Source organism: Excalfactoria chinensis, chromosome 10 (genome assembly GCF_039878825.1).
Source record: "Excalfactoria chinensis isolate bCotChi1 chromosome 10, bCotChi1.hap2, whole genome shotgun sequence".
Lineage (NCBI taxonomy): Eukaryota > Metazoa > Chordata > Aves > Galliformes > Phasianidae > Excalfactoria > Excalfactoria chinensis.
In genome coordinates, this window is record NC_092834.1 from 16,063,600 (window position 1) to 16,089,307 (window position 25,708).

Below are 25,708 nucleotides of genomic sequence, written 5' to 3' on the forward strand. Positions count from 1 at the left end.
AGTTTGGTACAGAGAGAACAGTTTGTATCTTTACAAAACATCACCATGTTTTTGTTGTATTCTTTATTCAAGCTCTCCAATCATCTTCAGTTATTAAGAAAAAAGACATATACCCAAGCTATAATTTTAGCATACTTTACAGGAGTTTTGTATCCCACTTGCCTTCCCCTGCAATAAAACCATCATCTGTTACTCACCTATGGTTCCTTTTGTAACAAACCTGCCCACGGACCTTTCTTCCCACAGTTTGAATGGCTTTATACACCGGGTGGCAGTGTTCTATAGCTTTTGGTACTTAGGCTTCCTAAACCATTTCATCCTTAGCAGGGCATACATTAAATTAACAGGAGCTTATTTCCAGAAGATCCTATCACAAACAGAAGATACTTAACACCAGACAACTCTGGTAGCCTGAAGTATTCAACCTGTCTTAATTCTCGGAACATTTGTATAATTTTCAGTTTATCAGCAGCTTTTTAGATGGTTCCTATGAAGTTTAACGTACAACCCACTTCTTTTCCAGCTGCTGTGAGAAGGAGCTGGCAAGCACGGCGCGTATTACTTGAAGTCTGAAAAGATTTCTTTGTCATGTTATCACATTTTGATAAAAGTCAAGCAAAGCTGAAGCCAAGAGAGATACTTATTCTACTACTGAAACACACAGCAGAGCTATCAGGTGCTGGGGTAAGAGTACAGAGTGTGGTTGGCACAAGTTTTATTTGATTTCACAGTGTGAAAGTTTAAAGCATCACGCGTCATCTCCGGTCATCAAAGGCTGTAAAAACAATCCTGCTGTTCCCAGAATACACACCAGGATGAAAACCCATAGAAAAATACGATCGATTACCATGGCAACGTATTTCCAGTCATCCTGAATCTGAAAAATAAATATGAAGTAGGCATGTTTATTAGGTTAATAATTAGCATGGGCAATTAGAAATATTTCACACTGTGCAAGGCCTTTTTTTTTTCAGCTTTCCTATGTTTTCACTGATGAAATAATTAATCTTGAAGCGGCTTTGTTTGAATATACTATTTGTGCTAGACCAAGAGCTGCTTCAGATACAAAAAGTTGCTCACCAATGTTGTTCATCAAACTTCATGGGACACTACTTCTGTATGCCAGCAGTGAAAGTAAAAAGCTTCTTAGGTGATCAAGATAAGCCAGAAAAGCTTACTGCAATACACTGCTGGTCTTTAAACTGTGTGGTGCAGGTGTATTGGTACACAGTTATCTGTACATCTGGTATACATTCGTAGGTAATGCTGTCAATGCAGAGAGTGCTGTGCAAGAGAGCTGCTCCCCAGAATTACCTACATTCACAGATGCACGTGTCTGTAATACAGCTTGTGTAATTTACTTATACAAAACAGTGGTCTGTGTCAAAGCAAACTGATCCTAAGTGTAGTTTGAGTGATAGCAAAATATATTCTTACCTCTTTTGCTTCGTTCTGCATTTTCATGTTTTCTGCGATGTATTTAACGCTTTCAATAGCATCTCTCATCTCTGGCGACAGAACTGAAAGTGAAAACAGAGGATCTACGGATTCAGAGCTGGAACTTCGTGTGAGATTGCCACTGAAATCAGAGAACTTCATTCGCTGATACTGGCAGCAGCTGCACGCCATGTCTTGACATACAAAGCCATCTTTGCAGCATTTCATTTCGGAGCCGTTGAAGCAATTTAAGTTTGAAAACTCAGAAGTGTAAAATGGCTTTGGCTTCTGATTATTCTCGTCATCGCTGGTCGGTCTCGTCATAAACATGATCCTGGGAAGCAAGTTCAAGAAGATCGTTCTCACCCACACAGGCATGGTGTGTGTCTTGGGTGTTCTGTAGTGCACGTTAAGCACGAATACCGTAATGACAATGGATAGAGTTACAAATATCATAGTGAAAAGGAGGTATTCCCCAATAAGCGGGATCACCAGGGATGTAGAAGGTATGGTTTCGGTGATAACAAGAAGGAACACCGTTAAAGACAGAAGGACTGATATACAGAGTGTCACCTTTTCACCACAGTCTGAGGGCAAATAGAAAACCAAGACAGTCAGGAAAGAAATCAGCAGGCATGGAATAATCATGTTGATAGTGTAAAATAAAGGTAAGCGTCTAATGTAAAGAGAGTACGTGATGTCTGTGTAGATCTCTTCACAGCAGTTGTATTTAATGTCATGTTTATACCCAGGAGCTTTAATTATGGCCCATTCTCCACTCTCCCAGTAATCTTTCAGGTTCATTGTAGAGCCGATTAAAACCAAGTCAATTTTGGCCTTATCGTAAGACCAGGAACCAAACTTCATGGTGCAGTTCTGATAGTCAAACGGGAAGTAGGTTACATCTATTTTACACGAGCTTTTAAATATAGCTGGGGGTATCCAGGTCACATCACCCGTGTACTTCAGCAGGGCCTTTGTCTTGTCATCAACCTGGAAATCCCCAACCGCACTGCAAAGCAAATGGAAATACCATCAGGATGCAACTGATCCAGGGAGTTTTACGCTGTCAGTTCATACACATTACATCTTTAATGCGGCTTGTGGAAGCCTGCAATTACATACGCAATTCAGCTCCGTGTCAGCATGCAGGACCGTCAGTGGTTGTTGTAAATTATCACAGTTAAAATGGAATAAATGGCTTCGTAAATTCTGAGGATCTAGAGAATTTGAAAGATTGAATTTGCTTCTCTTTTACAGCCATCAGATAGTGCAGTCAGTACACAAAGCAGCAAGAGTGAGATCAAGCACGTCAGAACCCAAGGGCACATAAGAGGATCTCTGCAGTGCTGACATCTCCACCTCTTCTGCGGACCGTGAAGGCAGTAAGTAGGGTCAGGCTGCATCTTTGCCTGAATGGTGCATTCAGTGAGGTTTGATTTACAGTTTCGGGTTGCTCTCCTGGTCCCATTCATCTTAAGAAGTTCTACTTTTGTTTATACAAAAAGTAAAACACAATTTTCATGTTCATGGCTGCAGTTAGAAAAGCAGCACTACCATTCCATCTCCCCTGGATCTACCTCCTTTTAGTTTAGAACCGCTGTGTGACTGAATTAAGAAGACAGATATGCAGGAATCTTACTTGTTATATAATACAATATCTGGCTTCCAGATCTGGCCAGAGGGCACTCGGATGAATTCAGCACCTCCATAATCCACTGGATTCCACCGAAGCTTATAATCATTCCAGATCTAATTAAGGAAGAAACGAGGCAGTGCATTAAGTTTGCCCGTGGACTGGAGTCAAAACAAGTGCTGTGGGATTGCTTTGAGGGTTGGTTTATTTCGGATAGCACCACGATCAGATGTTTCTATGTCAGGCGTTTCTGTGGGTCTAGAGGTGACTCGGTCCCTGTACCAGCGGATGAAACAAGGTGAAAAAGGAATGGAGTGTAGGATGGGAGTAATAAGTTGGTCTGACAAAGCACTGTTAAACAGTGGAAATGGACTGACTGGGGGCTCTGCTGCTGTGCAAAGGCACTGAAGGACGGACCCACATGGCGTTATTCAATCAAGTAACAGCCTGGCTCATTAGAGCTCGTTAAACCCAGCTTAGCCAAATCGATGATTAAGATGAAGCTGCCTATTAAGTTGGTTATGCTGAGCACGACAGTAACTGACTGTATTTTAACCTTCAAGTTCCTTTTAAGCGAAGGCAGCGTTGTGCTCAGTGTTGGAGAGGCTCAACAGCACCGTGTGACCTGAGAGCCCTCTGTGCCCAACCTGCCCTTTGTGCGCGTTCCTACCCACCACCACGGTGCTCAGAGCCTGCACCGAGCGTAGGACAGTCACAGCTGCGGCTGATGGCCCTCAGTGTAACAGCTGTGCCCGACGTAGGCGCTGCATTTAACCGCAGTGCTGCGGCCTGCAGGCCCGAGGCGGGCAGGAGCGCGCGGCGCTGCGGTGTTACCGCTGGGGGGCAGCAGAGCGCCGGGCAGCGCCGCACGAGGCGCCGCGGGCGGGAAAGAGGCGCTGAGGGGACTGAGGGGACTGAGGGGAGCGGCTCGGAGGGCTCCGCGTGGGACCCCCGTGTGGGACCCCGCAACGCCGAGCGGCCGCCTCACGCCGGGCTCGTCCCGCCGGGTTCGGGGAGCGCTACTCACGTGCTTCAGCCACAGGTTGGTCTCCATGATCTGGTTGACTTCGTCCTGTAAAACAGAGGCGTGTCGGGCGCGGCGCCGGCCCTCCCGAGGGCGTCCCGTAGGGCCGAGCACTCACCACTTTGACCAGCTGGGACATGGACACCTCGAACTGGATGATGACGGGGTCCGAGACGTTCTTTACGGGCCGGACGAACTGGTTGTAGTTCTTGAAGAGGGCCGCGTACAGACGGTGCTCGGGCTCGGAACCGCCGCAGCCTGCGGGGCGGGGCGGGGTGAGGCGCGGGGATCTGGTCTGCCCCGCATTGCCCTGAGCGGGGCTTATTCAGCGAACGGCCCCGTGCTGCTGCTGGTGCCCTGCGGCTGGTGGGGAAGCTGTGTACTAAGCTGTCCAACAGCTGTTAGCTCTGAGCTTCCAGAGCCTGTGCCTACAGTCACACTCTGGATAAGCTCCCTGCCAGCCGGACACCGTCCCGCAGTCGGCACAGCGCCGCTCTCCTTTTAGGAGGCTCTTAAAGCCTCTGGGCAGCACAGCCCCCAGTGCTCCCAGCACAAGGACCTGTTCTGTGCTTCTTTCTTGCCAAAGGCACAGAGCTATCACCTGCTGAATGAACTCTGCAGCCCCTTTGGACCTTAAATCGACAGATATTTGCAAGGACACGTGCGGGTCTTTTTTCATCCTCCTGGCTAGTATTTTTCAGCAGATGAAGAGATGGAAGCAGAGGTTTCTGCAGGTGACGGAGCTGTAGCGTTTAGCAGCAGGTGGTACTTTGTAAGAGCTCTTATCTCCCCGAGACAAGGAAGTTCCCTTTAGATGAGGCTGCATTCAGATAAAACTTGGAAGGTGATTTCATTTCTCATACTAGTGAAATCACTCAAGCCAAGTTGCTAATTGAAAGATGAACATATTTCTTTGATGCTTTTTAACTGCTATTCTTGCCCTGGGTTGTTTTTTTTGGTATCTCAGCTCCCAAGTCAAGGCTTCCTGGAATAAATACTCGATCTTTTAGGTAAGTCACTTTAAAGCTAAGTTATAGTGACTCTTTATAATGGCCAGTCCCAAGTTGCTAGCCTTTCAGTGTGCCACCAGCAGTTGGATTAAATCTGTTGCCCACTTTATCTCCAGAATAAGTGGATTAACGTTATATTTTTCAATAACGTAAGCATTTTGCTGCCTTATTCGCAGAGGTAAGGCACTGTTTGCAGCACACATTGAAAGCTTTTTAATAGCATCTCTCTCTTCTAGTCATTCACTGCTCCACAGTATGTAAAACCAAGTCTTTAAGATGCTTTCTCTCCTCAATGTTAGAATGGCTTTGTATGTCTCGTTTGGCATATTGGATCAGGATGACTTAACTACCTCGCAAGGAAGAGTTAGAAGCAAAACAAAACAAAAAAGCCCAACAGTGTAACGAACTGTGGCAGGATTCTGCACATCTCATCCCTTAGTTCAGAATAAGCTTCCACACTTCTTAAAGTAAATGAGCACCAAAGCCATCACCTGCTCACCTCTTCAGTCCCTCCTCTACCAACAACAGATACGCAAATCAAGGAGCACTCACCTTGAAAGAGGATGCAAGCAGCAGCAGTTAAGAGGAGTGTGTGCGCGCTCTGCATGGTGTTACGAATTACAGCCTGGCGGCCAAGGCTGCTGGAGCTGAGCTGAGCTGCCAGGGTTGTATGAGCATCACAAGTGAGGGCAGCTCTGCTCCTCTGCTGCCTGCAATGCCTGGGAGCAGCAGCACCCCGGCGTGGCGCTGCGCAGTGCGCTCCTGTCAGCTGGGCTGGGCTGCCCCCTTCCCTGCTACTCGGGCAGTCAAAGCAGGGAAAACAGAATCAATTACAGACAAATATTGTGGGCAATGAGCAGCGTCCCAGAGTGGGTGATATGCACAAGTCCGTGAAATGGTATGTGGGTGAACCTGGTAATTTGACAGCGCTGAAGATTTTTTTTCAGTCAGCTGCTGTACAGAATCCTTCTCTGTAAGAAGCTCGTGCCAGGTTACAAGGAGAAGTCTAGTTAGTGAATGTCTTATAATTGAATTGTGCCAAAATGAATGCTGGTGTTAGGGATGCCTCATTTAGCAGTGAACTGAAATCGTGAGACACGAATTTCAAATTATGCTGTGAACATTGAAAGTTTTTTTCTTGCTACATCTCATCCACGCAAACACAAGTGCTGGGTGCCTGACTGTAGCCTGCTGCTTCACTGTGAGAAAAGGATGTTGCTGTTCTGAGGAGTAATTCTGCACGTACTGGGCTGGAGCACCTCTCCTATGAGGAAAACTTGAGGGAACTGGGCTTGTTTAGCTTGGAGAAGGCTCTGGGGAGACCTCATTGTGACCTTCCAGTACTTGAAGGGAGCATATAAACAGGAGGGGGAATGGCTGTTTGTGAGGGTGGATAGAGATTGAATGAGGGGGAATGGTTTTAAACTGAGAGAGGGGAGGTTTAGGTTGGATCTTAGGAGGAAGTTTTTCACCCAGAGGGTGGTGATGCACTGGAACAGGCTGCACAAGGAGGCTGTGGATGCCCCATCCCTGCAGGCATTCAAGGCCAGGCTGGATGTGGTGACCCTGCACACAGCAGGGGGTTGGAACCAGATGGTCATTGTGGTCCTTTTCAACCCAGGCAATCCTATGATTCTGTGGTTCAGTTTGACATACATAACTTGCCAGGATCGAAGTGCAGACTGATGGGATCAGGTAAGAGCAGAGGTTTGAGCTGGAGGCCAAGCATGGCCAAAGTGCTTCAGAGTAACTGATTGTGGACGGTTCCTTTTTTCATGAGTTGGGAAGGTGGCATTTAGGAAAGATGTGGGATCCCGGCCTGACCCCAGAAGTACCTTTTGTTGAAATCTTTTGGAAAAGGATATGAGGGACAAGGGGACGTTGTTTGAAGTTCTGGTGAAGGTTGCTCTCAAAGCGTTGTCCTTGAAGAGCTTCTTAAGACTTGTAGGTTCTCACTGCAGAAACAATAGTTTTAATCTTTTCTTACTCTCATAAAATACTGTGGAACTCTCATAACTCCCAAGCTCAAACAGAAAATATTTCCCTAAACAAACCAACAAAAACCCAAACAAATCCCCTAAGATAAGAATCATCCTCTATGATGATTTCAGAGCCCCAGTGTTTGGTTTGTTTCCTTTCCAGTCCAAACTGAGGTTTGCAATGCGGTTCATTCCCCAAGGTGCCCATCAGCTTCTATGTTAAATTATGTATTGCTTTTTGCCTCCTCCAGAACAGTCAGGTGGCTCAGGGCTCTGCTGCACACATCCAGCAGCTGGTGCGGAGGGAGGAGGAGGAGGAGAGAGAGCACAGTGGGACTGCACCCTTCTTTTGGGTAGTGGTGAGAGGGAAGCTGTGTGGGATGTGGGGCTGTACCCACCAGGTGCTTCTCTCCCTGCTGCTAGGGAAGAATAAATGACAACCCCATTTGGTGCTATGTTAGGAGGTAGCGCTGGGAGAATGAGCATCAGGCTGGATTCAGCTGCTGTTGGCACAGAGCTTGTTTATCCTGTTTGCTCTATCTCTCAGAGCATCATTCACTGCGTCCCCAGACACATGCTCTTAGGATAATTTCTGTAATTCTATTAGCTTTGAGGAAATAGGCTTTACTGTCCATTTGATTTTATTTCTTCTTTTTTTTCCAGTGAACACAGACGTTTGGTATTGCAGCTTAACCCTTTATGGATATGTTTCCTTGTCCTTCCGTCTTGTTTTGCCTTCGTGCTTTCCATGCACGAGCAGCATTATAACGGGGATTTCTGTTTGTTTCTTTCTAGTCCCAACAAGAAATGAGCTAAAGCTTCAAAGGCCAGATCACAGCCTGTGTTCCCCAAAATTCAGGGTATAACTGGAAGACCTTGGAAATGGCTGGTCAATAGAGGCAGCGAAGAGCCACTGTATCCAGAAATACAGGTATTTTGTTGATTTGCAACATTGCTGAAACTTGCAGCTGTGTCTGAACGCACAGCTATTTTGTCTCTAACATCACATGATGGTGAAATCAGCTCAGGTTTGTAGTAGGATTATTTTCTATGTCAAGGGAGAGTGCTATGATAAGATCACGTCACCATGACTGCGCTGCAGAACCACATAGAAGAAGGATTTTTATAGGCAAGGGAAAGCTCGTCCACCTAAGAATATCTGCAACAGCAAAATGCGTTGCCTTTGCTTTTTAAAACCCACGTGTCACATCATGTCCCTACTTTGTGTGTTTCTCTGTTAAGATTTGTTAAGATCAAATCATAAAGAACCCATGTGATGAGGAAAAGATTATTCTCCCACTCTAATGTGGTATTGGTGCTTCTGCTGTTAAAAACTGTCTGTGCTGGTCTTGCTTTGCTTCCACTGCAGGAGTGCAGAGACAATCCCAGGTACACTCACCTGGAGGCAGATGGCACATGTGTGGTGGTGCTGGCAGTGCTGTGTGTTCCGAGGGCATGCAGGATGTGTTGTGTTCAAGGCTTTTGTAATGGTAGGGAATGGAGATGGTGCCACCAGAGTCTTTTCCTCTTTAGGTGGGAAGTGAAGGCTGGTTGTGAGCTTCCACTGGAACGTTGTAGTGGAATGACCATGTTCTTTTTTTCTTTTTTGAATGGGAAACATTGCTGTAAAAACCTTTAAACTCAAACCTTATATCTGCATTGGTCTGTGGGCTGACATTTTTAATGCTTCTGCTTCTCCGGATAATTTCTATGTTTGAAGTTTTGTCAAGAAATCAAAGTGGAAAACCCTGTGATTGTCTGATGAGTGAAGCTGGGATGGCTTTATTATTACATAGGTGGAGCTGCTGAGAGGCAAACACAGCATTTCTGAGTTTCAAACTGCAACTTTAAGAGGATAAAGTTCTTCAAAGCTTTGCCACTGTGGGTGAAATTCCCCATTCTGAAGTTTGCTGTGGATCAAACTACTTCTGAAACGTCTATAAAAATGCAATCGTATTTTTCCAGAGCATAACTAGGGAAAAGTATATGGCCTTATTTGTAATTCGAAAGGCATCAGGTGGCTCTGGTGTATGGAAAGCTCCGAAGCTCAGCATATCCTGAATGAGGAGCTCTAGCTCCTAAGGGATGCTCCTGGGGCCAGAGCTGTGCCTTTTGAGAGCCCCTTCTGTGTTTGTCAGCTCAGAGGCCTCCATTTGCATGAGCTCTGTGGTGGCTGCCTGCTGAGGTGCCAAATCGTTTCTGAAACTTTTGTCTTTGCAAGAGATAGTTTGTCTGAAGGAGCAGTTATGGAGCCAAATGTTGGCAGTTGTGGCTGCCTGTGAAGGGTGAGACTGACTGTGATGCAGAAGTACTCGGGGTCTCAATTCAGTTCCATTCAGGCAGCACTGAATGGAGAAGTGGTTAAGATGGGTAACTGGGGAGAGGGGTAATGATTGGTAGGAGACTGATGGCTGAGGGTTCGACAGATAAAAGAGCTGTTGGTGGGGGGAGTGGAGCACAGAAAAGGGGTTCTGCTCCAGACGGGTCCAGCAGGGTTTGAGGCCAACTCACTGTGTCTCTGGTTGCTTGACTGGGTGACTCCCATCTCCCTTCTGCCCTGCAGAAACGTGCAGTGGTTTGTGACAGCTCTGAGATCTGTGCTGCCTTGCTCAGATTTGCTGCTCAGGGTTGTTGTGGGATTTAAAGGAGCTCCACCTTTACACTGTTTGCACAGCGCTGGCAGCTGCTCTGGCTTCCCTCTGGCTTCTCTGTAAGCAGAAAGAGCTGTGTAGCAGCTGGGGCATTGTGTGCACATGTGCTTATGATATTCTGTGCCATGGCAGCTGCTGGCGGATAACCTAACACAGAGGAGTCTCCTGGGACAGGTGAAGTGCTCCTCCCTTCCCTTGGGCTGGCTCTCATCTCACAGACACTGTTTCTGTTGCTGCAGCAAAATAGCTGTGCTGTTTAGGTTTAAGATTAGATATTTGAGGTGAGAGAAGCATATTTAACCCATTTGAACTCTGCACCTTCATCCAGGCCCCATGGGATATGTCCAGAGCAGTTAATTGTTTGGGAGAGGACAAGAGCATTGCCACCCCATGTAAGAGGAGGATGCAGTAGCTTCTATGGTCACGTGGTGCTCCTGGGTTACTATGGCTGACACACAGGCCTCCCTTGCCCTCCTGCTCTGTTGTTCAGCAATTGACACAGCTTGAGTGCGGAGCAGAAGTGGACTGGAAGGGAGGATGACAGTGTTACAACCATGCCTTCTTCTAGCATACAGCCTAGGGGAGATGCTACTGCTGCTCACATAGCCTTACTCACCCTTATTTGTGAAAGTGTATGTGAATGCCACTTGTATGAGCTGTTAAAAGTTGTAGGAACATTTCAGGACTATGTATATAAAGGAGAATTTTTACTTTTTATTTACATTTTGTCACCAAACAGAGCATATAAATGTTAATATTACACATTAATTTGGCCTCTGTTGATTAGCCTACTAGCAGGGACAGCATGAGGAGAAACCAGAAGTATGGCTCTTTCTCAGTTCAGTCTTAAGTATCACAGTCAACACAGCTAAACAATGATTCCACCTGTCAAACTCTATAAATCAGACACAAATCATCTCGATGCATTTGAGGAGATAAATGCCTTTGTAGTATGGAAACTGCAGTATTCTAAGGAAAGAAAAGGGCTTTCCTGAGGCGATGTATATAAAATACCTTTTTAATAAATAACCCTTGTGAGCCGAGCTGGCATATTAAACAGGAAATGTCTTTCTCTAATATTCAGGCTTCAAAGAGTTGAAAAAAGAGCCATGAGATCACCAGAAGTACTGAACTCATTGGGAAAAATGAATCTTTTCTTTCTTTTTTTTTTTTAAACATTTTTTCCTATCAAAATAATGTTGCTGCTTTCCACATCCCTACCGTAAATCCGATGTGAGAGCAACTTGTCTGACATCCCTCTGGTTTTAGCAGAGGGAAACTGAGAGCAGGATGAGACCCAGCATCTATGTAGGCATTGGCAATTAGAGATAAGAGCTAAGGGTTCGTGGCAGCAATGTGGTTTTGAAAGAGCGGCTGCAGAAATAGTCCAACAGTCCCCAGGACACAAACGAGGACGAATATCCAGAGAAACAGCCTGTCCACTACCATGGCAACATACTTCCAGTCTTCAATGACCTGGAGGAAAAAAAAACCAGCCAATTAAAGATATTAGCAATTTGTTATGTTATTTTGCTCTTCCTCTTGCTGATGCAATCATTGTTTATGAAAATAAAAGGGAATAAACCTCAAGGCCCAGGGAAGAAATTGACTTGGAGGAATTGTTCTCCTGCAACCATTCCGAGCAGTGGAGAAAAATCCTGTAACTATTTCTCAGCTGCCTTTGATGTGTGAGGTTACAGGGCATGGCTGCCTGCTGCTGTTCCGGAAGGACCTACGGTGTAATCCAATTAAGGATTTCCCTATTTCTTTTCTTTAATTTTAATTTACAGGTGCTATTAATCTCTGGGGACAAAGAGAGAGAGTATTTATTGCCGTTAAACAAGGTTAGCCTCTGACTCTTTTTATCAGCAGTCTTCTTAATCAAGGGGTTTAATGCATATTAATACTGTTGCTTTTATTAAAATCTCCTCAGCCTGACGTGTGCTGTGTGTGAAACAGACAGTATGAGACTAGTCTTGGGTTCTGTTCTCAAACTGAAGTGACTTTCTGGCTTTCATGGTAAAGGATGAATATATCAGTCTTCATTTGCATCTCAAGAATGATTATTTTTCATCTGTCATTGATTCTCATTAAACGTGGGACACTGTCACCTCAGTGACTTCACCATGCTTGTCATTTATCTCATGGCTTAGGATTGAACATTCAGCTGTTTCCTTCAGCACACACTTCTAATTCACACTGCTGCTAATGGAAATTTTGCACTTCTGAAATGAGGCTGTAGTAAATGCACACAAACAGTTGCTATCAGACCGTGATCATGAAGGAAGAGAGCAGAAATTAAGGTTATGAATCCATAAAACAGTAACGTGTGGTAGCTGAGGACCCAGTGTGAAAAGCATTCTGTTCATTTTTAATGTATGAAATACCCTTGAAAGTTGCTCTTAGTCTGAAGTTGGATCTTTGAAAATGCACCGTATTCTTGCAAGGATTTCTGAGCTATTGGAAAACTTCTTGCTTGCTCTGTGAAGTGTGGATCTGTTCAGACAGTCTCAGCGCGTGTAGGGTCATGTCAAATGTTAGCATCTGGTCTTTATTTATATTGACAGTAATTTCAGTTAATAGAAAACATGAACTACTCAGCAGTGTGCTCCTCAAGGGACTTCTGCAGTATCAGAAGCCAGGCTTCATTTAGTCTGCTTGGCGGAAGGAGGGGGCAGGAATCAAGAACATATAATTCTACTGGGATCTGGGAGTGAGCAGGATGGCAGAGGGGATGCTTGGCAGTTTTCCTTAACGGTGGTCTAAACTAAACTCTGAACCATCTGAGTATTGCTGTGCATTATCTGTGGTGTGTTTGTACCAGCTGTAGTGTGCTGGCTAGTAGCTCGGGTAGGGCATGTGAACGGGACAGCAGCAGCACTGCTTACATGTGCCCTGAATCCTGTACTTCTCATAGCCAGCAACAAGTGTGATTTAACTCAAGTGGAAGTATCAGTTCTGCTGGCATTAGGATTTTGATTCTACCCATTGCGTTTGCTGTAACAGAGCAACTTCAGTAGCAGCTCATCTTGCTCAATGAGGAACAGAGATCTTAGGGTGTTGGCAGAGGTTGAGCTGCAGGTACGCTGGTTAACGTGAGCTGATGTGTTACAGCCTGTCTGACCTGGCAGTCAGTGTTACTGTTTTCCCTGCTAAACACTACCTGAAGGTGACAACACAGCTTTTTCAAGGGTTTTTTATGACTTTCTGAGTTGTGTTCACTTTTTGTTCAGTCACGGCTTTACCAAATTACTGTTAATTAAGGTTTTCTTTTTAACCTTTAGCTGGAACAACTCTAAAAGCTTCAAGGTAAGTAGAGAGTACAAATGTCCTTCCTGAAGGAAAGCATGCTACAGAGGAGGACAAGGGAAGAAGTTTGGAGATTTACTTACACTCTGGTCGTTGTCGTCACTTTTCATGTGCTCTGCTATAAAACTGACCCCATCAATTGCTTCTTGGACTTCAGGAGAAAACTTTGTGCCTGTTCTTAACCTAAAATCTCTATGGCTGCTGACATTGTCGAGAGTGTCAGTGGTTTTCATGTCGTATTTTTTGGCAGAGGCCGCGTTCACAAAGTAAGTAGAGTTCTTGTAGAAGTCGGCTGGGTCCATGCCAAGGTTCTCTGCTCTTGTCTTTTTGCAGTTGCACGGCTTTTGCCGTGGAGAATTATTTTCTGGACGCTTCATGAACAGATAGGCCGGGAGTCTTTCAAGGAAAACAAGCTTTACCCATGGAGGCATGGTGTGAGTACTTGGAGATCTATGGTGCACATTGAGAACGCAGACGCTAGTAACTATGGAGAAGGTCACCAGTACCATTGTAAACATGAGATACTTCCCAATCAGTGGAACATCTAGAGATGTTGGAGGAACAATTTTGGAGATCAGCAGTAAGAACACGGTCAAAGCGAGCAGCACAGATATGCATAGGGTCATTTTTTCACCACAATCTGAAGGCAAGTAGAACACCAGGATGGCTAAGGATGTAATTAGCACACAAGGAATTATAAGATTGATAGTATAAAACAGAGGTTTTCTTTTAATAATGAAGTCATACGTCACATCAACGTAATTGGGATCCAAAGGATTTACAGTTCTCCTTCCTGGGAGTGCTACAATGTCCCATTCTCCACTTGGTGTGAAGTCATCCATGCTTGCCATGGAAGTTTTAAGTACCATATCAATTTCTGTATGATCGTATGTCCAAGACCGGAACTTTAAGGTGCAGTTTTGTTGATCAAATGGGAAATGCTTAACCTCAATCTTGCAGGCACTCTTGTAAATTGCTGGAGGCAACCAGCGAATGCTTCCGTTATTCTGTACAATTGCGTTTGTGTATAGTGAAACTTCATACGTACCATCCGCACTAAGGAAAGAAACAGGACAGAGAGACAGGAGAGAAGACCAGCAAACATTAAAGGGAAAAGTCTAAGGCAGAAAAACTTCAGCATTCTTTGTCTTGTGGGCCTCAGCTGCTAGAGTTAAAGCTTGGTAAGACTTCAGTATTGAATTCTACCTTGTAGGCAGCTATATAGTTTACAGGGTATGCTGTATGCATGCCTCTCAGGCAGAGAACTGATGCTTTGTTCAGTAGTTACAGTAAATGATTTTTATAAAATGACTGCTAAATAATAATAAAAAAAAAAGTGCACTTTTTGTCCAAAGAACTTTAAGTATGTTTAAATATTTCTTAAAGTGATTAAAGTTTATGACAGCTTTGAAATCTGGGTAAAAATGGGTCATTCAGCATGAAAATGGAGGTACCTTTGATCAGGAACACAGCCACTGACTGCCAGGAGCACACAGCAACGCTCCCAGATGACTTAGACAAGGAAATAGGGATGAGCAGCGTTAGCTGGAAATGCAGGGAGAGTGCAGGCAGAGAAGATGTAATTATGTGGTTTATAATTCATCACATCATTCCAGTTAATGTTTGTGTGTTACAAAGCCAGGGCAGACAAGCCATGGAGTTCTTAATGCCCACAAATGGTCTTGGCTTTGTATCTCCTCCAAGTGCTGAACTTCCCCAGGAGACTCTCTTGTGTTATGGTGGGTCTGTTAGTTCAGGGAGAAGATCATTGTCAGACAGCATTCAGTGTGGTTTCCTGTCCAGTATTTCTGGGCAAGATAGGTGGGGTTTTTTAACCTGTGAAGTATCCTGAGGCAGGAATTCAAAGTGGTCTCTGTTTGATAAACAGATATAATTGTAAAGAAAAGCGTATAACCTAGAGATAATGTGTAAATAAATGTATGTAGTGTAGAGACAACATGTTGACTGTAAAAAAAGAGAAAAATTAAAGCATAAACCAGTGAATATCAACTGACTGTGATTAACAAGTACCCTTTTACTCTAGTGGGACATTTGCTCCTTAGAAGTTAATACAAAAATGTCATTAAAATAGTGCTGTTTTGGTGCTAAGGCTGATTTTTTCTAAGCAAGGAATTACTACAAGCATCCAAGGCTTGGCACCTGTGTTGCTTCTCTCCAGATCAGTTACGTTTGGCTGTGCAAAGGCTTCCTGCTGCTGGTGAGACCCTTGTTGCTGGTTCAGTGGAGCAACCAGATGCAGAACCAAGTGGCAGCAGTGCTAGGAGTCTTTTGTTTTCTGCCATTCAGTGGGTTGTTGGTTGGTTGGTTTGGTGTTGTTGTTAAGTAAATAAATGATACATCTCTCACATACTCTGTTAGATTTATAGTTAAGCCATATGACACAGTGGGTGGACTTCTGGGCTGACAGTATGTATGAGCTTTTGCTGGTTGCCTCGACTCTGATGCCTGTGAAACACTGCTTTTGCAGGAGAAAGTTGTAGGAAGGAGATCATCCTTTATCTAAGGGTTTAAACTGAGTCTTTGTACTGCTGTAGAAGTTTTGATACTGGGAGGGTTTAGCTTGTTTCTGCACACTTAGGAAGCTTTTTCAAAGCATTCCTTGCCCTTACAATCCATTAAGCGTTACCATTTGGGGAATCAGGAAGAAAGAAGCCAGAGGGCAGCGTCATCATTTAGCAGAACAGGATTTGACCCGGCAGAATACATCCTAATCCACCAGCTGAATTATTCTGTGACTAACGCAATAGTTTTTAGTATTTAAATATTTCTCAAATCTGATCTCCAGGAGCTTAATTCAGATATATATAAACTTCCTAAGTTTCCCATCTGTACATGTTAGTAAACCATTATGTATCCTCAATTCATTGGTTTTCAAAGTATCGTGAAATTGTATTATACGTTTCAGTTATTTAGTGTTTCTGCTTGTTGTTTGTTTTTCCCAAAGACTTGATGTTATTTACTTCAGGGATCTGCTGAAAGACTTAAACGTAAAATTTGGCAGTTATTTGTATGTAGGAAAGCAGTGTTGGACTATTCTACCACCAGGCTTTTCTTCTTTTTACTGCTGTGAAGCAAAAGGGTCAAATGTTGTCAGATTTATGGCATGTTCTTATAATCGATTTTTGAATGCTTTATGAAAATAGAACATAATCTGGTTTTGAAAATGGATATTAACTGATGGAGTTCTGCTGCCTGTGACTTTATAACAGGTTTATGTCCTGGAGTCTGTATTGAAAGGACAGAAGAAGTAGGAGGCAAAAATGTGTCTGAGCACCTAAGGTATCAGATAGACTTTGCTTTGCTGAATCCTTGAAGGCCAATACCTCAGTCCGGTATACGTGATACTGGCTAAAAGTTACAAAGTTTAGCGTCAGAATTTCATAAAACCTACTTCATTGGTTCTGATGCTTTTTTTTCTTGATACATGATTATGATTTTGTTTGCTGTCTGCATAAACGATGGATGTTTTACTTACTTGTTGTAAAGCACAATGTCTGGCAGCCAGATATGTTTTGCAGGTATTCTCAGCATATTTATTCCTTCGTAGTCAGAAGGCTTCCAAGCCAAACGATAATCAATCCACTCCTAGGAGAGGAATTGTACAGTTGTGATGGGAGTATCCAGACCAGACAAACAAAACGATCACTATGATGGAGTGAGAGCAGTGGTGTTTGTGGATTGCAAGAGCATGCTTCTATGGGTTTTATTACCTGGTTTAGCCACACATTTGTAGTCATGATCTGCTCTCGTTCATTCTGCAGTGGAAGACAGAGAGAAAAGTTGTTCAGTGTTATTGCAGCAATATATTGTTAATATATAATAACTCTCCATGTATATACCTCCAAGTGGCTTTTAACAAGAGCAGTTGTGACTGGTGTGAATGTTGCTAATTGGGAACAATTTCTCCCCACAAGCTGATTTTTATTTCCCCCTGAGGATTTGATTTGAAACAGAAGGCACGTTTTGGCCACTCAGAAGCCCAGTAATTTGTGTAAAGTTTGTGTAAAGTTTGTCACAAAAGCTCTTTGCTTCATGGAACTGGTAGAAGTTTCTCTGCGGCAGATCTGTGCACCTGGGATTCTACTGAAGGAACAAGATAGGAGGTCAAAGAATTGGGAAGATTTCTACATAAAAAGAAAATACGTCCTTGCTGCTGAAGATGCTTGATATTTGTAGAGCCCATAAGATCATTTATTTTGCCTTCTGCCTGAAGGGTGAAGGCACAGAGAGACAGGGACTGACCTGCATCATTCTTGATCCCTGCCCATGCAGATATTCTGAAGGCCCCAGTTCATGAAATCATTCCCACTTCTGTGCTAGATTTTATTCCCACTGCTGTTAATGCCAAGCCTGTCTTGGCATCAAGGTATATTTCTGGCTTGGAAGGACTGCTAAACACCCATTAACTTGGAGTAAAAATGTCTTTCAGACCCTTTGAAGTCAGTTTTATTGAAGATGGGGAGTTGCTTACATGAGGATTGATTCAATGATGTTAAGCTATTCCAGACAGGACTAGCATGTCTTTCTCTTGGTAGCATTTCACTGCACTTTGCTGACATACTGTGGGATTCTGAGCTGTCTTCCTGGCTTGTTTTCATACCTGTAAACCACGTTTTGCATTTCACAATGCAAAAGATGGCTCAGAATTACATACACAGTACAGAACTGATCCCGACCTAGTGCGACTTACGTCAGCTGCCCTGAAATCATTAGAATGATTTTGATTTTTGATCAGTGGGATTTTATTGGATGAAGATCTGGCTGCTGTCCTTATTGCTGAGGCACAGACTGATCTTCCTGTTGTAGATGCATTCTGAAGTAAAACCAGTAGGTTGCATGTGTGGGCCCTGCCTACTAAATATTATGTAAAGTATAAAGTTATAGGGACAGGTAACAACAGTATGGCTTGTACTTAGTATGCTGTGTAGATAGTAATGAATTAAAAAGGAACAGCTTAATTTGAGCTTACCACACTGATGAGCTGTGCCAGGGAAACCTGCAGTTCTATAGATACCAGCTGGGATGAGTTGACAGCTGGGCGAATTAACTTGTTGTACCTGTCAGGACTCAGTAGGTGGTTCATTAGCTTTTCCTCAGCGTCTGCTGCAGTGCTTCCTGTAAGACATCAGGTGTGGGGTTATAGAAAGGGCACTAAGGGCCAAGCTGTGGAGATCATGGAATTCCTGTGCATCGGATCATTTTCATGAAGTAATGATTGCTTTTGATTCTCTAAAGACTGTTGTAGGCTTGCATGAACAGAAAGAATGGTGTTTGCACCAACATCCTGCTGAAGTGTGCTGTCATAGAGCACAGATTAAAGCAGGTAAATCGCTGTGGGTTTCTTTCCACAGGTAAAGCTCAGATTGACAAGTACTTTTGGGAACTCATTTGCAAAGTGGAAGCAAACCCACGCTCTTACCAGCAGAGAAAGAATGTTTCGAGGATCCCAGTGCAGGGAGCCTGGGTGCTACTTCTCTCTTCATTGTCATAGGAGGCAGGAAAATGATTGTAGTCACACTTAGAAACTGAAAGAGTGGTCAGCGTGGGTGAGCTGCCGAAGCCATAGTGATAGCGAGGTCTTTGGTAGCCTGCATTGCTTCTGTTTCAGAATGATTTTCTATGACAATTAGAAGTGCTAATCTAAGCCTTACTTCATGTGGAGAAAAACCTGATTCGATTTGGACTAACACAGATATTTCAATCTTAGATGGCCAAGGCTGGATTTCGGTAACTGCGAAATACAAGATCAGCAAGCTGCTATCAAAGAACCCTGAACCTTCTGCATGGAACAGAATGACTTATGGCACAGCTCCAGAGGTAAATGCATCTGTTCCATGTTGTGCTTTCTGATGATGTTGTAGTGGGCTTCTCAAACCACCGTTGGCCACATAATAACAGTGATGCCTAAGGTCCTGGTGACATCCTGCTGTATGTAGAGTAATTCTGTGTTGTGTGATATGCTTGACCTGGATGGACGGAGGTGTGTTTGAAAGCAGATTCTAGTCTAGTGAATGGATTGATTCTTCACTAGGAAAGGGTACCTGGCTACAGAAATTGCAGAGATGAGAATAGTGTCTCTACAGCATATTTGCTTAATTGTTTCCCAGAGTGGTTCCACATGGTAAAACAATACACATGAGTGTTTTAAATGTGAGGTATATTGATTTATTGTGGTTGCTGTGCTGTAGCATAACCACGAGGTTCAGAGAAAGGCAGAAGGCCAGAATGATGTATGTAAGCAGCCAAGATCTATGTGCGTTCTAGTGTCTAGGTTCCATGTGAGCTGGGCTCCAGGCTACTTAAGGGAGACAAATCTCTCCTGAAATTTGTTACGTTTGAATTCCACTCAGATTAATAAATACTATAAACACTGCTTATTTATGATCCAGTAAGCAAGTAGAGAGATATGTTAGAGAGCTTTGTCAGCCAGATCTTTCTAAGAGCAGCTTTTCTCACTCAAGCTCTGGGGAAAGGAAACAATAATCACCAGGTTCGTTCTTTTAAAACCAGTATGTGCTATGGCACAAGTTTTGTCACACATGCTTAACCATAACAGTGTCCTCCAGAGTAGGCTTCTCAATTAAATCCCAAGCTACCTGGGACAATACCTGTCTGGTGTTGGTTTGTTTTCTGATTCACGCTTGTTTCGCACTTCTGTCCAAGTCATTATAAAAGTCCACGTAATGTTTTAATATTATGTTCATTCTCAGTGTAAGCCTCCCTAATCAAAGGCTTATCAAGCTAGAGCTATGCTGATCCTTGCTAAGCTCCATGTTATAAAAATAGTTTGTTAAATAATGGATCCCTTTGAGATACTCCTCTCTGTTCCCTCAGTGAAGGATTATTCTGTTCAAAACTGCCACCTCATCCCAGCCTTTCAATAACTTAATCATCAAAAATAAATATCACGAGGGCTACTCTCATATTTCAATGAGATGCTTATATCAAGTGCCGCTAGATGTCAGCAGTGCACTGCTTTAAAGGTTACTAGGTCCAATCTCCTGTAAATAAAGTATCAAAATGAATGGTTCTTGAATAATTTTTATCATCCATTTTCCATTACCAATATTATCGTAACCAGATGTCACCTAATGAAAACATTACCAGTCATTCAAGTTTGTCCTCATGTGCATTTCATGATGTTAGTGACTACATCTGAATACTGAACGTTTTTCCCCTCCAAACTGGGAAAAAATGCAAGTGTGCTTTTTTCTGCTTCCTAATTCTTTATTTTCCCAAAGTAGCAATCATTAAGAGAAATGTTACAGGGAGTGAAGTGATGCTTTTGGACAGATGATCTTAACAAGAGTGATGAAGCGGCCTTCCTTTGGGGGCAGACTGTATTTATGTACTGGAAGAAGTAATTGGGAAAAAGTACCGAAGTAGATCCTGAGCAAAGGAAATTGTAGCCTCGCTGAACATGCTGCACATCTGTTCCATATCAAAGAGAGCCAGTTGCCATAGCCTGCAGTGCAGATTGTGCAGTAGGTTTGTATTCTCTGTGGGAGTTACGACCATTAAAAAAATTGCTCCAGGATGCTTCCAATTTCACAGCAGAAGAAACAAAACCAGATTTGATTCGTTACCCAGTGTAATTTTTCCTGTTTACATGGACTAATTTTTATATAAAAAATGAAATATCTCTTCAGCCTGCGTTATGTTGCCTATTTGCAGAATGGCATTACAAATATGTGAGGTGTGAGTAGAACAGAACGTGGTGTAATGCTGACAGGCGTGTGCAGTTATCACTGTCTAAATGGTAACATTTCACATAAGGCATGTTTTCCCATCTCCCTGACCGGATCTTTTAATAACTGATAAAATAATATTTGCTTAGAAATAATACCTTGTACAACATACTGTCTTTTTTGTTCTTTCTTCTATCACATATGATTTGTGTCAGCAGTGGTGACAAACCAAATGCCCATCTGTAATTAGGAAATAGCAAGCGGGATTCAGCAATGAGGTAGCATTTGTCTTCTCCGAAATCACTTAATGATGTTGTTGCTTCTCAGTGTACTCAGGTAAAAAGGTTAATATAGTGTCTTACATTAATGTGCACTAATTTGGAACGCTTGTTGTTCCAATGGAAGTAGCAGTGAATTTATTTTATGGTAAAGGCTGTTTTAATTTCCCTCCTGCAGTTAATGGGAATAAAAAGGAAATGCTAATGAGTTTAAAAACATGTAATCTAAGGTAGGCCCTCCCTCTGCTTCCATAGCAGGTGTTTTCAAAAGTTGCCTTTCAGTAGCTGAAGAAGGAAAAGCACAGGTTGAATATGAGAAAGATGTGATTTTGTCCTGATTTGGTTTCAGCCAGCTTCGTTCCACACACTTCAGTGGAGTCGCCCTGTGCAAGATGCTCCCACGCTAAATGTTCTGTGCTGCTGTTGAGCTGTGCGTGTTGGCTTAAATGAATGCAAGACGTGCTGATGGGCTAAAAAAACTGGTCTTAATAGATGTTTGCATTTTTTAACAAGTATTTATGTACTACAGCTTAATTTAAACACGAGTTATGTGTAAACCAAACAATTAGGAAGCAAGAACTTAGCAAAATATATGAACTTGGGTCAGGAATCATAGAGAAGATCTGTCTCGTGGTTTATCTCTTCGTTCCATTTCTATTTGTTCACTGTCACTACTTGCTTTTCCTGTCACAAATGATGGTGGAAGAATCGAAAGGAGCATTCTTTAATGATTATCACTGTAATCTCCTACTGCTCTGTCATTTTATCTCCAACTTAACTGTCTATACATATCCATAATAGTGGATTTGCTGCTATCTAATGAGCCAGAAACAACACTGTAACAATGCATTTCATGCATCTTCTTAAAGTCTGCAAGATACTGAGGTGGTAGAAATGGTTTGAGAGCTTATATCACTGTCCTACCTCCTTAGCCACAAAAGCTATCACTGCTCTGCAGACTCTATCTGAAAGAAAAGATCACTTACCTTTGAAATAGAAGGAGCCCACTACGAAGAGAAACAGAGCGTACGTATTCCTCATGGCAGTAACAGGAAGAGGTGGTTACTGCACTTCAATTAAGACAGCTGGCACTAGGCTCTGTTGTCAGGGTTGCATAGGCAGGAGATGTAAGAGCAGTCCTGAATCTTGGAGGTATTAAATCCCTGGAAAGAGACAGACAGTAGGACCTGGCAGAAGCATTCTGCAAAGTGGAGTTTTCATAAGCATTGTGGTCCCTCCCCCTTTGCAGCTGTTTAAAGAGCTTTGTGTAGAGGAAAAGCACATAAGAAGAGGGAACATAATGTGATAATGTTGAATGAGAGGAAATGAAAGAGCAAGCTAAGGAACATGATCCGCAGAACAAAACTGCTTAATTTGTGCTACTAGATAACATTTAGAAAGCGTTCTGGTTGATAAAGGCAGGGGTTGGGAACAGCCGCGTGAGAAGAGCTGAATATAACTTTGTGCTGTAGGACCTGTTAGTAAAAGTCACGTGAATAAATTATAGACCTAGCAGAGGTCATCTTCTACGTCAAGAGAAAAAGCTGATTGCCTGATTACAATACTCTCCCACTCTAAGACCCACACATGATGAACCAGAACCCCAAAAGGCTTTTTGGGAGCAGCAGAAGAGAATGGGGGAATTTGTTGTCGGTAGCATTTTGGCTGGATTTTATAAGAAAATGAATGCAGCCTGGTGATAAATGGCTGCAGACATGAATTTTCTCCAAAGGAATGATAGGGAAATTCTGTGGAAGTTGTCATTTACAGCTGAGTTCAGCAGAGTGTACAGTATTGTGTGTTTTGGAACTTCCCATGGAAATATACGTAGAAGGAAGGAGAAAAAAGAACTTACCTGTCCTTTGCAAGCACCGTAGGACAGGCTGAAGCTTCTTCATAGAAAATAGATGTTAATCCTCTGTTTACTCTTTTATGTCCATGCTGAGACTCCTCTCTGCTTAAGGTGATCACAGGACGCAGTTCTGCTCTCGTCCCATCTCCCAGCAGTCGCACTCCCAGCGGAGACATTCCTGATTTACCAGTATAACCTTTGTATGCACTAGGCACTTCATCTTCACTTCTGCATATAGCACAGTTGCTGCATAACTGCAGCTTTTTGGAGAAGGTCAGCTGCTGCTGTTATAAGGCAAACTCTCAGTGTTGTTTTGAGCTATTATTTACCTTCCCCCTAAGCACTTTAGCCACCCTTTTTCCACTAAATAGGCCAGTGTGTTCTTTTGCTGTCCTTAAAGGAGCTACTATGAGCCTTACTCAATTCTTTGTTGCTGTTGTAATTGTGCTGTCTACAACTATGTCACATCCCTGAGCAGTTCATCGGTTGTTTCAGGCTCATTTCTGTAGGTGAGGAGGATGAGTTCAGTGCAAAGAGTAGAAAAGCACTCGCTGTGTGAATTTCTACTTCTTCAAAACAAGCTGGTTTGAGTCAGTTTTGATGAAGTATCTTGAACTGTTGCCTTTCCCTGCTCTGAAAACTCAAGCTATATTAGCTATACCACATCCTCCACTGAGTCTTCTCAGTAAATCTTCAGAAAACTTGCAACCTTCTATCATGAGATGTATGACTTCACCTGCTGTCTCCTATGCAGCACCCTCACTTAAAGTTTCCCAAACTTTATAGTGTCATTTTAACCATTATTTAGAAAAAATAAAGGCCTTTGATTTCTTCTAACTACCAGCTACAGCTTACTGTTGCCTTTTCACTAACCATATGAGCTTAAATGTGCCATTGTTGCTTACCTAGAGGATTAGGTTCAGCCTGGTATCAGAGGTCCCCTGTGCTAGCTCCTGCATGTTATTGCAGGTCTTTTTTTGTGCTTCTGTCACTGCCTTTTCTCTCTCATTCACTCTATGTTGGCTGGAGGTGATTTTCATGTAAGGTTAGAATTCTTCCTTCAAAGTAGCGTGGGAACTGACTGGGGTGAGAACAAACAGAAGAGTAGTCTCTGTAGGGGCAGTGCTTGGTTGAAAACAGCCAGTGGAATCCCAGTACCTGCATGTAAATGGACTAACTGCAGTGAAAATATAAGACGGAGTAAAGCAGAGGAGTAATGAAGCACATGTAGATTGAGCTTTCCCATAGGAAAGGACTCTCTTTTAACAGTCAGAACTTTAGTATGTGCCACGCAAAACATTTATGCTGAACCCTCCACTTAATGCTCTGTACCACCTTGTACCTTGGCTGAGACTGTGTCATCAGACCTCTTACACTTTGTGCTTGCTAGGCAATGCTGTTTTCTGTAATGTATGGAGAATTGCTCTCAAAGAGCTGTGCCTTCAGTTATTAAGGGTATTGTTGAGCAAGGTACCAGTCTGCTGGGGTAGAAAGACTGCATCTGTTTCTCTATTTTTACTTTCTGATATATGACCTATTTCTCCTCAAAGGCAAATCTTCCATCTGCCAACCCGGACTCTGTGCTTCACCAGCAGTCACAGAAGTAACAGATGTATGGACCCTGAAGCCATTGAGCTTGCACCATCTACACTGCTTGATACTTAAGAATTGAATAGTAGTTCAAGATAGAACAAAACTGACTAGGATATATTCATTCAGGGAGGAAATACTGGAGCTTCCAAAGCAAAAGCAGCATGGTTTGCAGTTTTTCACTGTAGTGAGACAGGTACAGATATAGGGATATCACTGGGAAAAACAACAACACACAAAAAAAATCTTTGAGGTGGAAGGCCACAGTTGGTTTCTAGCAGTTATGACATGTAAATGAATTTCAAGGCTTAACTCATGTCTGAACTGAATCAATAAGGGACCTCAGATCATCCTGCAAAACACTGGCATTGCGGCACACATAAGATTGACTTAGATTTGTGCTCGCAGAATAGCTGTCCCTTTCTGCTTGAAAGTTACTGCAGAAGATGTCAACTAATGGCAAAGTTGGTATTGCTGGCATCTTACATCTGAATGAACTTCAGTGGTATCTGTCTGGGTCCTGGCTCACCTCATCAACATCAAGGCAGACTTGGCATTCTGATCAGCTGAAAAACTGAACTTCTTACAAGTAAGTTCTGTAAAAATCCACTGTGTTCCACTTGCAGGTGAAATCATGGTTTTGCCCAATCAGTGCTTTCTAAATGAGTTCACTAGAACAGATGTATTAGGACTAAGATTCTGCATTTTTTTAAATACATTTTTTTCCCTATTAGCACACATATAGTTCTGTTAGAGATGAGATGACACCAAATCGGTACTGCAGCCATTCTAGTGCTGATTTTGGGGAGAGAAGTTGTACTGCTCTATCCTCATTAACTCAGGTGATGCTGCAGCATTGCTAAGTCTACAAAGCAAAACAAAACTGGGCACTGCAGTTCCATTAACTGTTAGCATTGAAGTGCATTGAGAACCGGCTGACTGTCAGATCTCAGAGAATTGTCATCATTGGTGCACAATGGAAGATCTGCTTAATGTTAATAAATATCTAAAGGGAGGTGAGGGGCAAATGGATGAGGCCAGGTTCTTCTTAAGGGTGCGTAGTGATATGACAAGGAGCAATGGCCTAAAACTTGAACATAGGAAGTTCTGTGCAAACATGCAGAAGAACTTCTTTATGGTAGGGATGACAGAGCACTGGAGCAGGCTGCCCAGAGAGGTGGTGGGTGGTGGAGTCTCCTTCTGTGGAGATATTCAAGATCCAGCTGGACGCTG

General features: G+C 43.1%; 2 protein-coding genes and 1 long non-coding RNA gene across 4 annotated transcripts; 1 reads left to right on the forward strand and 2 right to left on the reverse strand.

The window, feature by feature from the left end:
* Positions 1–80: 80 nt before the first annotated feature.
* Positions 81–5,782, reverse strand: CHRNA3 (cholinergic receptor nicotinic alpha 3 subunit). 2 transcript variants are annotated; one of them, XM_072345215.1, is made up of 6 exons: positions 5,660–5,782; positions 4,216–4,355; positions 4,101–4,130; positions 3,080–3,189; positions 1,438–2,449; positions 81–877 (listed from the first exon to the last, which is right to left on the reverse strand). In XM_072345215.1, exons 1-6 carry the CDS (start codon positions 5,712–5,714, stop codon positions 749–751), a joined length of 1,476 nt encoding a protein of 491 aa, XP_072201316.1. In that variant the 5' UTR covers positions 5,715–5,782; the 3' UTR covers positions 81–748. The 2 variants fall into 2 exon arrangements, with proteins under 2 accessions (XP_072201316.1, XP_072201318.1); XM_072345217.1 differs by having other exon boundaries at positions 4,101–4,145.
* Positions 4,020–18,884, forward strand: LOC140256609 (uncharacterized). Its single transcript, XR_011904816.1, has 3 exons — positions 4,020–4,115; positions 7,882–8,017; positions 18,775–18,884. It is a non-coding gene; the product is annotated as an uncharacterized lncRNA (long non-coding RNA).
* On the reverse strand, positions 11,073–22,140 carry CHRNB4 (cholinergic receptor nicotinic beta 4 subunit). Its single transcript, XM_072345219.1, has 6 exons — positions 22,020–22,140; positions 18,037–18,182; positions 16,778–16,822; positions 16,543–16,652; positions 13,130–14,102; positions 11,073–11,213 (listed from the first exon to the last, which is right to left on the reverse strand). Exons 1-6 carry the CDS (start codon positions 22,072–22,074, stop codon positions 11,073–11,075), a joined length of 1,470 nt encoding a protein of 489 aa, XP_072201320.1. The 5' UTR covers positions 22,075–22,140.
* Positions 22,141–25,708: the final 3,568 nt, after the last annotated feature.